The following is a 14,840-nucleotide window of genomic DNA, read 5'->3' as shown; positions in this document are numbered from 1 at the left end:
GCCCCCCCACCCCCAATTCATATGTTGACACTCTAATCCCCCGTGTAATGGTATTTGGCCATAGGCCTTTGGGAGGTAATTAGATTTAGATGAGATTATGATGGTGGGGCCCTATGATAGGATGATAGGATTCCTGCCATGTTAGAAGAGACAACAGAGAACTTGATCTTGTTCTTTCTCTGTCACGTGAGAACACAGCAAGAAAACAGCAATCTGCAAGCCAGGAAGAGAGTTCTCACCAGAAACAGACCATGCCGGTACCCTGACTTTGGATTTACAATCTCTAGAACTGTGAGAAAAATGTTCGTTAAGTCTAATAGTCTATGGTATTTTGTTATGGCAGCCCGAGCTAAAACAGAGCAAATATATTATAATACACTGAGAAAAAAAATGTGAAGATTTACCAGTATTGGCAATATTTATAAAACATTGTGTTTGGGGGGAAAGTGGGATATTTTCCCTCCTCATTTATGTAAAAGACAAAACAAAAAGTTATTGTTTTGTCCTGGACAAAATGTACAAGATCATCTCTCTCTGACAAAGCAACAGGTGCCCTAAATTAAAGTACTATAAAAATATATATCTTGCATATTTAATACTTCATTGTCTAAAAATTCACGTTGTTTTAAATAAAATCGTGTTTTTAAATCAAGTTTGCAAACAATTTTTCTACTTTGGCCTCTGAAAAATCAAATATATGTTATTTGAAACCATACAAATACAAACACATACAAATAGTTTTCTCAGTAAACTTACCATGGGAAACTAAGCTATTTTTGAAAACTGCTTTTTTTTTATAGATAAGTGTGTTTGTTTTTTAAAAAGATTACATTATAGAATTTTTATAATAAACTTTTACTCGTCTATTATTTTTTACTTTATCCTCCACTAAATTTTTTCAAACTGAGTTTACAAAAGCATCATTAAAGTAACTGGGGCACAGAGAGGTTGAATTGTTTTTTCAAACAAATGATAATGAGCTGAATGTAAATTCTAAACATGTGAAATATAGACTGTGTCGGAGTTTGCTGGTTTTAGAAGAGATCAACATACCTCTGAACAGAGAAGTTCATCAGCATTCCAGTATAGACTGGACTGATTATGGCTGATTACCTTTCCATACGGGTCTCAAGGCCATACTCTGGAAGCTCCCAGGGGCACTTCCAGGTGAAGGCTGCTCACATCACCTACCCACACCTCGCCCTCCACCCCTCTCCCCTGCCCCACCCCTGTCGAAAGGTTCCTTATCCCCTGTGAATTCTCACTGTTTTCATGATGTGAAAATGTTATGATATAAATATAATGTTTTGATATATTGTGAGGCTTCACTATAGTAGAATAAAGCCTTGGAAATGGTGATATCTAGATTAAAAGCTGAATTCCAGCTGATTATAATCAAGTGCTTCTCCAGAGTAGAAATACACATATCCTCCTCTAAGGCTTTATTTGAGGATAATTGAAATTGTTTGCAAAATGCCTAGCATAGAGACTAGTCTGAAGCTTCCAAGTAGATTAAATATATTGCTACTAAAATCACAGATTTGATTTAGTGATTATTCAGAAATTTCTTATTAGAACACATCTCAATGATTAATCAAACCTTGCCTATTAGAACACTCCCAATTAGACATTTAAAATTTCACGATGCTTAATCGCATAACTATTACTGCAAGATTTTATAATCTTTAAAATAAGTGAACTCCTAAGAAAGTAAGTTTCTATTTTAGCAGTTTCCAAATTTTTTTTCTTTCATTATTTATTCTTTCTCTGAGTGTTAATCTGATAATGTGAATATGTGTGATATACAAACAGCATAATTAAATCATAAACCAGTAGCCTAATTGTTGAGGATTAAGAATATATTTAGAGTCACTCATGTAGGATTATATAAGTACATTTAGCTAATGATTTAATGAGGTTGGTAAAAATTAACTCATCCATATAACTTTTACCCCAGTTTGAAAGTGTGGTGCAATGTAAACAACAAAGTTGGAATATTTCCCTTTATAAAACTTATAAGCCTAGGATTTTGTAACAGACCTACTTTACTTCTTGAGGAAGTAACTCTTTTTGTAATATTTATTTAAGCAAGGTTTTTCAGGTCACTGACTGTTAAATAAATCTAGTTAAGTAAGAGTAATGCATGTTAAAGATTTAAGAATTCCTTACCATACCCTCTACATTAACTTTCTTTTCTAATATTTCCCCTTGCTGAGAAGTTTCAGGTTGTCAGATGTAGTGTGGCATAATAATTGATTGTTTATATAACTTTTTTACTCTGCTGCAAATAGCTTAGGGGGGTTATAGACTTTATCCTCTTTGTTCCCAATTTATATAACAAAAATACTTTTATCTTCCTCATAGAGGTTGTAGGAAATTATGTAAGTCTGTGTATGTAAGACTTGAATCATAGTAAAAGGGGAACAGTGTGATCTTAATGTATTGTCAGTAAAATAGTCACATTTCTTAGACTGATTATAAATGAATTTTGGTGATTGATGATAGAGTATGATCATTTAAATCACAAGTATTACAGCTGTTAGGGGTTTTCAAGATTATTTAGTCCATCGTGAAACCCAGGTTCAAAAAAATGTGGTGAATTGGTGAATAGGAATTGAAGATTGATGTTCCATCTTATATTTCAGTTTAATTTTCATTATCTCATGCTTCCATTTAAAATACTTAACTTTTTGACTATTTAAAAAGTAATTCATTTTAATTACACAAGTAATATAGTCTCCTGGGGAATCCTTACAACATTACAGATCAGGTTAAAGTCCACTGTGATTGCCATGTCAATACCACAGAGATGTCTTTTTTAGAAGGATGAGCAAATTTCCTATGATGAGTGTATCTGTTTATATAAAGGTTAGTTAAACATAATAGAAAAACCCAAAATGACTGTGGCCACAGCAAAATATAAACTCTTTTCAATCTTGTATTTCAGAACTGCATAGGGTGTCAATCAAGGCTGGGTTGGTGCTCCAAGGTGTCAGCGACTGGGCTCCTTTCTCTTGTTTCTCCATAATAGTGGCCTCCAATTTAGGTCCAGGTGGCAGCTGGAGCAGCAGTCCTTATATTGCATTCCAACTATGGGTAAAATGGTACATTATCCCCTTTAATACACTTCCTAGAAGTTGTACATGATTTTCACTTGATTCCCATTGTGAAAAAGTTAGTCAGGTGGACATAAATAGCTGCAAGAGAGTCTAGGAAATATAGTCTTTATTCCAGGAAGCTATATGCCCAGGTGAAAACTTTTATTTTTATAGATGAAAGAACAGCATCTGCCATAGTCCAGGGGCAGCAAGAATTCTACTGCTATTACTCCCTTGTCCGGTCTGGCCCAGATAGCTCATGAAAACCTCACCCATTAGCAAGAGAGCCTGGGCTGGCAGAATATTAGGAGATCCTTCCCTATTAGTGAATGGCTCCTATAAATCTATTCTTTTGCCTTTTCATGTCTGATATCCCTGGGGATAATTTTGATCTTCCTCGGCACTCTTGTAAACTATTCCCAGGAACAATAACAACAAGGTAATGAGACAGTAAGTTACAAATTATATTAATAAAATGAACAACTCACCACATGACACTATGAGTATATGTTTTTATGGGTACAGAAATATGTATATGAACTATAGAAAATAACCTTGAAAGGTGCATGCAAAACTGCTAATCATGGTTTCCTTTGGTGTTTTGGCATTTTGGTGGGTGATCAAATTGAACTTTAACTTACCTGTAATGTTCTAAAGATTTACAACAAAAGATGAGTTTGGGGAGGTTTGAGGAGTAAGGCGTAAACTTTCTATATGAAAACTTTTAGGAACTCTGGAGCATCTTAACTGGATAGCCACTGTATCAATTATAGGTTTTGTTTGTGAGGAATAGAAGCCAATTCTAATGAACTAAATAAAAAAAAGGAAGTTATTGGAACAGCTCTGATGATCATAGATTGGAAGAAAAATTGAATGATGAGGCCATGTAGTAGCAGATAAGGACAGTCACTACAACTCCAACTGCCTTACGTCCCGTGTCTTCTGTTAATGCTGTACATTCTCATGGGGTGAAGTGACATTGGTCAAGCTTGAGGCATATTCATTAGCTGGAGTTTATGGGGTAAGAGTTGTGAGTAAGCAGGTACCTTGATTGACTGTTTACCAAGCTGTAGAATATGGGAGGGACCATTGCCCAAATAAAAATAAGGGTTCTGTTACCAGTAAAAGGGGAGGCATGTTAGGGAGGTAAGAACAACAGGTGTGTACCATTATCACAGAGGCCCACATACCGAAATGTATTTCATTCTTTCAACCATAATTTTTAAAATGTTCTGTGGGTCTTGGGGGAAGGTTGTGCTTTGGGGCTAAGATTCTCTTAATTTTCACAAAGGTCTTTTTTGGTTATATTGTAATGAACTACACTGTTTAACACATTTTCTGTACTTTAAAATTTTACTCATAAGTTGTTTACCTTATTGCTCTTATTTGCTGTGCTATCTACTCTCAGTCTTTTTCGGTTATGCTATCGGAAACCAGGGACGCATGGGCTACTGTTTACAAATATTTGCTACTGTTCCCCGGGCAGGACTGTACTTTCCCATCCCCTTGATTTCAGGCCTGGCTGATAAAATGTGAGGGAAGTGACATGTGTCTCTTATAAGCAGATGCTTTAAGAGCCAGTGTGTGGCCATGTTCTCTTTTCCCTCTGCACAATAAGCAAAAATGTTTCAGGTAAAGGCTGTTTCATCAGCCTTTCACTTCATCCCTCAAAAGTGAAGAGCCACCGTCAACCTACTATTGAAGCATTGCATTATTGAGAAACGATCCTTTGAATTATAAACCACTGATATTTGGGCCACTTGTTACTCTAGCATCACCTAATCAGTCCTGACTGATACACTTGTAAAACTAATTCTCTGTTCAAATTTCACAGAGAATTTATAACTTATTCTGGTTTTAAATATAGAATACAAGCAAGGAAGTTAGGTAGAAACTGACCAAGTGATGAGAAGTTATCTTATGAGCAATGGAGAAACAATACATGTTTCTTTGGTCAAACAACTGATAAAATAAATTTGAAATATTAGAGATTTAATATCAGAGACGGGCATGCATAGGTATTTTGTAATATGGAAGACTCGCTTTTGGACAGACCAATGGATTGAAAAATTTCTCAAATATTTGATTCTCTCCATTGGTACCAATTAGTAGTTATTTTTAATGTATATTTGGCTGTTTGAATTATTATTTGATATTGATACTAGAAGCCAAGGCATATAAAGCTAGAAAAGCAAAAGCTGACAAGTTATGATCAATTTAAAGTGTTTAATTTCTAGATCAACAAAGTAATCAGTAGGTTACACAGTGTACATGTCCATGTTGATTCAATGAAGCCTGGTAGTAATTTCTCTTTAACTTGTCACAAAAGGAAATAACCAGGTCCATTTTATCTCTTAAATATTTTTGATATCTATCCCTATTCTTGCCACAACAGTGTGTCAATAAAAATTTTAGCTTTTGTTAATATTATATGGTTTCTCCCTCACTTTGTGCACTTACTATCTGACTGCTTTGGAATTACTCTAGGATGTTCTGCCCTCTTACATCTCTATTCTTATATTCCTTTGTAGTTACTGACACCGCTCTCATTCTTCACCCCACCTCCATTCCAAACTAATGCTGTCTCATCTTCTGACGTTTAGTTCAGTAAATGTTTTAAAGCTTAAGATTAAGTGACTTCCTTGAATAGATTGCACATTTCTCTTAATAACTCTTCTGATATTCATGCATATCTCTATTACAGATATTACATGGTATGACATTATAATATTTATGTATCTCATCTCTAAGAGACCACAGGCAACTTGCGAGCAGGGATTATGTGCCTGGTACAGTTCTTGGTACATTGTAGACAATAAAAATGTTTACTGAATATATAGGAAATTGCAATTTGAAGAAAGGATTATTATATCGCAAATCACTCTAGAACTCACTCTTCATTATGTGGTTTAATGTTGCTTGATCAAGATCTTCGTGATACATTTCCTTTAAATTTCACTTCTAGAGAAATTCATTTTTCTTTTGAATATTTAATGCTTTTTAAAAAATCTGACAGGGATAACTCAATCTAGTTTCCTTTCTTGCCTTGATTATCTCCACTCATAGAGCTAAAATTAATGCTCTATACCAGTAACTGAATAGGCATCTCTAGTATTTTAATTTTCTTATATTAAAAAAATAAATTCTATTTAAATTATAGGCAATTTAAAATTGTTGGGCTATAAATATTATAGTGAGGGGTATAAATATATTAAATTTTCATGGCATGATAAAAAGAATAAAATGGGCATGTAAATGAAATTAACTGTATCTGGCATGAGTATTAATATGGGTATGTATATTATTTATAGACTCAATTCCAATTATTTTTAAATAAAGACTCTGTAACTGTATGAAGTTTGAGGAATCTAGTAGACTATAATAATTGTGCATGTTTTATAATGACTGTGTATAATGTGTATATATCGTTTTAGTGTTATAAGAAAATTATAACTTAGAATAAAGAAGGACTTTGGCCTCAGAGTGTTTTAAATATATTTGCTATCTGATATATTGTAATCGAAGACCTGCTTTTTATAGGACACTAACTAGTGCTGGTAAAGACCTGCAGGATAATTTTCTGAAGGCTTTGGCAGTGAGAGAAGAAGACAATCGCAATGGAAAAGTGAGCGTGAGTACATCTCATCCAACAACTAAAAGTATATACACTAAAGGCACAGTTAGTGTATAATATGTAGTTAGTTGATAATATGACTTTTAATATCTTCCCTGAAAAGTAATTCACAAGGGATATAATATGGCTCTTTATTATTTATATATTATAGAAATATATGTAGACATATTTTTATTTCAATTTACATCTGTGGAAGTAGTGCAATGGTGAAAAAAATTAAGATTCTAATCATCTGTTGCAGGGAAAATGCCTGTACATGGCAGACTGGTTGTTATTTCCAATTCTGTGCTATGCCTGTGTAGAAACTTCCTGCTTCTTTTTAGCTTGACCTCCCAGTACACTTCTCCAAGTCACACCACCCACTGGTCCCTAACTTTTGCCCCGCCTACTTGATTTCATGCTACCTCTAGAAGATAGTTCTAGGGTCTGCCCTGCAGTCCTACCCTGGGAGATGGGATAAAAAGCACATGATGAGAGAGATGATTTTGAATCATCCAAGGAGAACATGCTCTTGCTTTATTAAAATGTGTGCTAGTTTCAAATATGTCAAGTTGTTAACATTGTTTGGAATACATATTTATTTTTACCCTTCGTTAATATAATATTAGTGATAACAGTCTTCTGTAAGTCTTAAAATGTGCCAAGTCAAGAAAACAGTTTCGTGCTGAAACTGTAATAAGTGACTTACAGAAAAATAGTCATAGTAGTATGATGAAAAATTTAGAGCAAAAGAAAAATATGCATCTGTGGTGGTCTATTTTACCAAAGTTTTCTCAGTAAAAAGATTGGAATTTTTCTCATTGTCAGGTCTCTTAAAAATTTCACATATAGACAAAATTCTCAATGTACTTCAGAGAAAAAAAGAATCATACCTTGGTTATATAATTGTATAGAATTAACCTGGACTTGAAATCAGGGAAAGTTTCTTGGAGGAAGTGGGCTGAATGAGATTTAAAGAGGTAGGTTGGAAATATGGGCAGAGACTGGACTCTGGAGGACCTTGTAAATTACAACAGAAAAGTTTGGAATTTATCTGACTCTTAATAGAGCAGCTAGAAATATGGGAAGAAATGCAGAAAAATGTGCTGTTACAGGAATTCATGATAAGGACATTGAAGAAGGAGCCAACGATCATTAGTGATCGAGCAAGGTAAGGACTGAAATAAATCTATTGTGTTTGGCAACATGTACATTTGAGAAAAAAACAGTCATGGGGATATAAAGTACAGAATAGGGAATATAGTCAATAATATTGTAATAACTATGTATGGTGTCAGGTGGTTAATAGACTTACTGGGGTGATCCCCTTGTAAATTATATAAATGTCTAATCACTGTGTTGTATACCTGAAACTAATATAGCATTGTATGTCAACTGTAATTGAAACGTTAAAGAAACTTTAAAAAACTATTTGACAAGAACAAGTTACATCTATACTAAGGATGGAAATCAGATTCCATAGGGATGAAGAAATGGTTCACCGTTAGACAGTAGTACCAACAAACACAAACAGCTTTAGAGAGTGTAAACCCATGTTTTTTTTATTATAATGGTATACGTCCTCTCAAGATCTCCTAAATGTATTAGATGGGTGCAAAAGTAATCGCGGTTTTTGCAATTATTTTTAACCTTTTCAACTGTAATTACTTTTGTACCAACAGAATAAGTCAAATCACTTCAGTTTTCACCATTTCAACTGTCATTTACTTGACTCAAACTCCCATTTTACCTTAAACGAATTACTATAACAGCCTCCTGAAGGATATGTGTATATATTTTCTTACCCAACTTTCATCCATTTCTCAATCACTCAAGACATATTTCTTGTGCACCTGCTCAAACCTGGAACTGTTCTAGTCACTGGGACACTGCAGATTTTATGTCCTTAAAGAGTTTATATTTTAGGGAGGAAGACAAAATAATTAAGCAGAATAAAAGTGAAACAGTTACTTTCAGCTCTGGATAAGTGCTTTGAAGATCATAAAATTAGAAAATTGAATAAAGAGCTATTGAATACAGAGTGTTTGGTTGCTTTAAGCACTGTATACAGAAAAATCACATTTAGGGGGTGACGTATATTGGGATTTGAAGGAAATAAAGATAACTATGAAATTTGAAGGGAGAGACACACGAAACAGGAAAAAAGTGTTTGAGAGGGGGAGATGTTCCAAGAAGAAGAAACAACATATGAAAACCTCCTGAGATAACAGAAATCATAACATAGTCAACGTAAGAAGACCAGATAGTTGGAATATAGTTATTGAAGGGGATTATAAAGACAGATGCAATTAGAGAGGAAGTCAGCAGCCAGATCATATAGATTTTAAGAAATTTTATTTTGTTCTTTAATTTTTATTCTTTTATTACTGTAATAGAAAATTGATAGATGATCTTAAGCAAAAAGTGACCTGACCTGATCTTGCTGCTTCTGTGTAACGTAAAAGATGTGGGAAAGAGAGCTAGAGTGGAAGCAAGAAGTTAGGGAGCTCATAATCAACCAGCAAGAGGTGACATTTAAAACAGCATGGTAATAGTTGAAATAGAGGGAAGTTACTGAATTGTTTCCATGTTTTGGAGGCAAAGCAGACACGACTCACTGATGGGTTGGATGTGGAATATTAGGGAGGAAATTTGGCTTGAACAAGTACGTAGATGATGGTGGCATTCATTGTGACAGAATTCTTGTTGAAGAATGCTTATTTCAGGAATCAATAATTAGTTCTATTTTGGCTGTATTACTTTTGTAATGCCTATTAGATATCTAAATAGAGAAGCTGATTGGTTATTTACACATATTGATCTGGAACTTAGGGGAGAAGTCTTGGCTAGAATATAAATCTAAATAGAAAGTTATGAATGTCTAAATGGTATGTAAAGTCATGGCCTTGCAAAAGTTTACTAGGCAGAGAGTATAGGTAAAAAGTTTGAAGTCTTATGACAGATCTTTAGGACACTCCAGCATTTAAAGATCTGGATTGTGTGGAAGAGCCAGCTAATAATACTGAGAAGTAGAAAGTGAGAAAAATCAGATGAGAGTGATACTACAAACACGGGAGAAGAAAAAAATTCAAAACAAAGAATGCTCACCATCTCAAAAGCTGCTGAAAGGTTAAATATGATGATATATTAGTTTCCCACGGCTGCCATAACAAATTACCAAAAACTGAGTGGCTTAAAACAACAGAAATATATTCTCTCACGGTTCTGGAGGCTAGAAGTGGGAAATCAAGGTGTCAGCAGACCCATGCTCTCTCTGAAAGATGTAGGAGACTGTGTTCCATGCCTGTCCTTTAGCTTCTGGTGTTGCCAGCAATCGCTGGGGTCCTTTTGTTTGCAGAGATGTCAGTCTCATCTCTGCCTCCACCATCACATGGCACTCTCCCTGTGTGTCTAATCTCTGTCTTCTGGTTTTATAAAAATACCAGTTATATTGGATTCTGCCCCCCAACTGAATATGATTTAATCTTAATTTTACTACATCTACAAAGGTACTATTTCCAAAGAAGGTCATATTCACAAGTGTTGGGTTAAGACCTCAACATATCTGTTGGGGGCATGTAATTTAGCCCACAACAAATGGTTAAAAATTTGCCATTGTTTATGACTAGGAAAAAAAATACCGTTGCATTGGCGAGGGCTGTTTCCATGGAGGGCTGTGGTTAAATGTTTCATGGAAATAGGTAGAGAAAAGATAAAAGTATATAAGTGAAGGCAAAGAGAAGCAATTTCTTTTTACGAATTTTGTAGTGAAGGGTAGCACAGACGTTGAGTGACAGCTGACGGAGGGCCCGGAGTCCAGGAAGCTTGCTTTGTTGTGTTTTAAGAAGGATAATATTAACTTGTGTGTTACATTGTTGGAATGATCTAGTAGACAGAGGGCTATTGATGGTGTAGGGGAGAAAGGGAATACTTGCTGGAGAGAATTTCTTAAGTGGAAGATGAGATCCAGAGCACCAGGAAAGGGTTTGCCTTTGAGAGGGGCAGAAACCACTAGTGAAGTTAGAGCAGGAGAAAAGGAGGCTGAAGGCACTTCTGCCAAGTAGGTTGGTGGATTTGAACCTGGGAAGATGCAATAGCTCTCCTGCAAGTTTATCTGTTTTCTCTACATTGTTACTCCGAATGTTTAATTATATCATTATGATTTTTTTCCCCCTAGAGAAGGTCCTAAATTTAACTTTTATTCAGAATGCTAAGTAGTTAACATTTGATGTTGGGCGGTCACTGACTTGGAAACTGGAATCTTGTCAGACTCGTAACTTGCTGACTCTGAATATAACTTATAGTCATTTATTTGGGCCTTTGAATTTGTGATATTATAACAATCAGGAGAATACGTATCTTTGTGTGAAGTGTGGCACTTTAGGCTTAATTTTCTATTTCCTCATCTTGTCTTAAAGCAGACTCCAAGTGGTTTTATACCAAACTGTTTACAACCAAATATAACATAGTTTAGAAAGACTAATTATTAGGATCATAAGCTTACTTAAAGCCATTTACTAAATGGATGTGCTTTTTAAAAAGTATTCCTGTAAAACATACAATATTCATGAGATTTGAATCTGTATTAATTTGCTGTCAGCAGAAATTATATGTGAATTTTATGTGGTCTGAACTCTCCAAGGGAAAAGACTATTTCCTAAACATTAGGATCTCTCCACATCATGTGTGAATACAGAATAAATGGAGAACTTCCACCCAGAAGCACATTGGCTGGTCTTTTTGTGTCATCTTATTGAGAATACATACTAGAAAAAATATAGTATAGTTTCAGAACTGACACAGTTGACCTGCGTGGCCAAATAAGGCTTGCAGGACACATTCCATAGCAATTGTCCCAGGTAATTTTCTTTAAATGTAGCTAGGAAATTAGAAGATTAGATTTACTTTCCCACAGTCACACTTTTTATTGTACTTTTAATTTTAGTGGTCCCAGGTTGCAAATGCTATTTTGTGCAATTCAGTCATGTTCTGGGTGTCCTTTTTCTCCCTTTAGTCAACTAATTGCAAAATTGATTTACTAGTTTTCTCCATTTAGGCCTTGAATTTACTCTGCTATAGAACCTGGAGCTCTGGCAAACAGCACTTCCCTCTGTTCCCCATTCCCATGAGCCCCACCCCATATTTTCAGTGCTCAAGTTATTTATTATATACATTCATACCATTCCCACAAAGCTACTGCTTGGACATGTAGTCTCAGGCTATGCCCTGGGAGGAAGCAGGGTTTTATGAAAATTTGATACGTTTATATAACTGCTAGTCAAAGAATAAAAATACTTTAAAATATGTTTCCTTAAAACTTTCAGTTCAATAGATTCTGTTGACATAGATATTATATAGATACATAACTTTTTTAAAAAAAGCTTGTATCAATCCAGAGGTAACCCAATTTAATTAAAAAAATCAGTATTATTTTATGAATGCCTCTGATTTTCATATATCAAATATACTATATATGATATATGTATACGTACATGTATCATACATACATATCACTATACAAGTACTATATATAAACACACGTTTCTTTCTTTACATTTTTTCCAAAATACTCTGTTTTAAAAACAAACGACTATGATATTCCATGCATTTAGTTTAGACAAAATATTGAGCCTTGTGTGCAATGCATGTAGAAAAATGTTTAGAAGGCTTAATTGTGTGGTACTTCAAATGGCACAATGAGTATTTTTTCCTATTAATGTAACTACTTAATTTTGTTTTAAATATGTGCCATTCATATGTGAAAACATTTCTACCTCATGCCCCATGTATTTCAGATTTAATAATTCTTTAAGACTAAAATGATTAGCCATTTCCTTCTCATCTGTAAGTAGATTTATTGTTTCCTGAGAAAGTGTAGTTTTCTGATTGTTTATGCTACGAAGTTTTTGACACTACCACCGCAACGAAGCATTTATTAATTGTATGTTTATGATAAGTGCTTGGAAAAGCACATTGAACAGATCTGGTTCTACGAATCCAGAAACTCACATCAGTGTGGCAAATCACAGTGTTGCAGGAGGACATAAAAAATTCACAGAACTGAACACACTGTGTTAATATGTGAGATATTGCACAATGCATTTTCTCAGAAAAATCAGTGAAAATGTTAAATAAATTGAATATTTAAATAGACTAAGATTAAGGGTATTTTTTCTTGCAATTTCCAGGAATGTCTTAATAGAAATGGTAGAATTACAGAGGATGCACGAAGATGTAACATCTTGAGAGCATTTCATATATATAATAGAGACTAAGGAAAATTTTAGAAGTCAAAGTGTGATGATTGTATGAAGAAAAGACTACATAGAAATTAGAGTAAAGAGGTAAAAGGGGTTATTTGGAGACAATAATTTCCAATTTCTTACTAAAGTACTCTGAGGTATTTACATAGCTTATCAATATCTTTTCTTTCCTATCTTGGTGTTTATGACATAATTATGTTATATTTTTCCTACTTTCTTCTGTTTTTGTATCTCAATCTCTTTTTTGGGCTGAGCACCTCATACCTCCACCTGACCTGCACTGCATCTCTTCCATTCTACACATTTTCCCTCAGTTAATCATCCAGACCCGTGAACTCACTGTCTATATAAGGTTTGACAATTAATTTTGCGAACTTGTTACAACGATGTTGCTAACCTTTTTTGGTATCAGAGGGATTATTCATTATGAGTTTGTACCAACTGGACAAACAGTTAACCAAGTTTACTATTTGGAATTGCTGAAAAGACTGCGTGAAAAAGTTAGACAAAACAACCTGAACTTTTTGCCAACAATTCATGGCTCTTACATCAGTGCTGACAATGCAACAGCTCACACAGCACTGTCTGGGAGGGAGTTTTGAGCCAGTAAACAAATAACTGTATTGGAACACCCTCCCTACTCACCTGATCTGGCCCCCAATGACTTCTTTCTTTACCCAAAGATAAAAGAAATATTGAAAGGAAGACATTTTGATCAAACTCAGGACTTCAAGGGTAATACAATGATAGCTCTGATGGCCATTCAAGAAAAAAGAGTTCCAAAATTGCTTTGAAGGGTGCACTAGGCTCTGGTGCCGGTGCATAGCTCCCTAAGGGGAGTACTTCCAAGGTGACCGTAGTGATATTCAGATATGAGATATGTAGTAATTGGTCTAGGATGAGTTCGCGAACTTAATTGTCAGTCAGATGCTTCTTGCTACCAAAACAGAAGATTCTCTGCTGTCCATCTATTAATTATTATTCAACAAAATTTAGTTATTCATCAAATAGTGATAACTGGTTCTGTACCAGGCATTGTGCTAGCTTCTGGTTATTTGGAGACAATGGATAGCAAGTGTCTATGGAGCTTAGAGTTCCTTGGGAAAGTGTATAATCAGATAAGGATACAAATGAAGCAAAATTGCAACTGTGAAGGAAAAACACAAAAAAATTCTTGTTGTGTATAAGTGGGTTGAGAGATGATATGATCAGACTTTCAGATAGAAAAGGTCAGTATGCCTTCAGTATAGAGAATAAGTTACAGAGGAGATAAATAGATGCCAATATATGTGTTGCAAGATTAGATGATAGAAGATGAGATGGTAGCATGGACCAGGAAGAAAATAGAATTGATTTGTGAGTTATTTAGAAGGTAAACTAGGCAGGATGTGATGACAGGATATGGCTGAGGAGGTGGTTGAGGCAAAGGGAATGGTTATGGATAAGGGCCTTCACAGAGGGTTAGATGGTGCTATACTCATTAAGACATGGTGCATTCAAAGATCAGGAATGGGGTACAGAGAACATGGATCTGGTATTGGAGATACTGAGTTTGCATTGTCTTTGACAAAATAAGTTGTTGAGATGTTAAGTAGACAGCTGAAGAAAAAGACCCTGCACTCAACCCCAATGTTTATGCCCACATTGCTATACGTTAGATATTGACATGTAATCTACAATTAAACCAAATACTTTTTCTTCTTCCACTCCTCAGAATTTGCATCCAGTTGGTCACCAAGTCTAGTTAATTCTACTTTGTGAATATATGCCAAATAAACGTGGGGGAGGTGGCAAAAAGAAGCAGTAAGCAACAGCCAGTTCTAATGGCTCTGTTGTTCTGTGCTCAATAGCGTAGACATTGCCCCA

The 14,840-nt window shown here is 34.9% G+C and overlaps 1 protein-coding gene across 2 annotated transcripts in view; it reads left to right on the top strand.

Moving 5' to 3' along the window:
• CFAP299 (cilia and flagella associated protein 299) overlaps positions 1-14,840 on the top strand; it is a 524,137-nt gene that overhangs the window by 211,417 nt on the left and 297,880 nt on the right. The window contains exon 3 of one of the 2 annotated variants that reach the window (XM_074318035.1): positions 6,639-6,723. In XM_074318035.1, coding sequence (XP_074174136.1) covers positions 6,639-6,723 — 85 coding nt within the window. Of the gene's footprint in view, positions 1-6,638; positions 6,730-14,840 lie in introns of both variants that reach the window. The other variant, XM_019719919.2, reaches the window with a different exon arrangement.

Source organism: Rhinolophus sinicus, linkage group LG02 (assembly GCF_036562045.2).
Source record: "Rhinolophus sinicus isolate RSC01 linkage group LG02, ASM3656204v1, whole genome shotgun sequence".
NCBI classification, from domain to species: Eukaryota; Metazoa; Chordata; class Mammalia; order Chiroptera; family Rhinolophidae; genus Rhinolophus; species Rhinolophus sinicus.
This window is presented reverse-complemented; position numbering and strand designations above follow the sequence as displayed.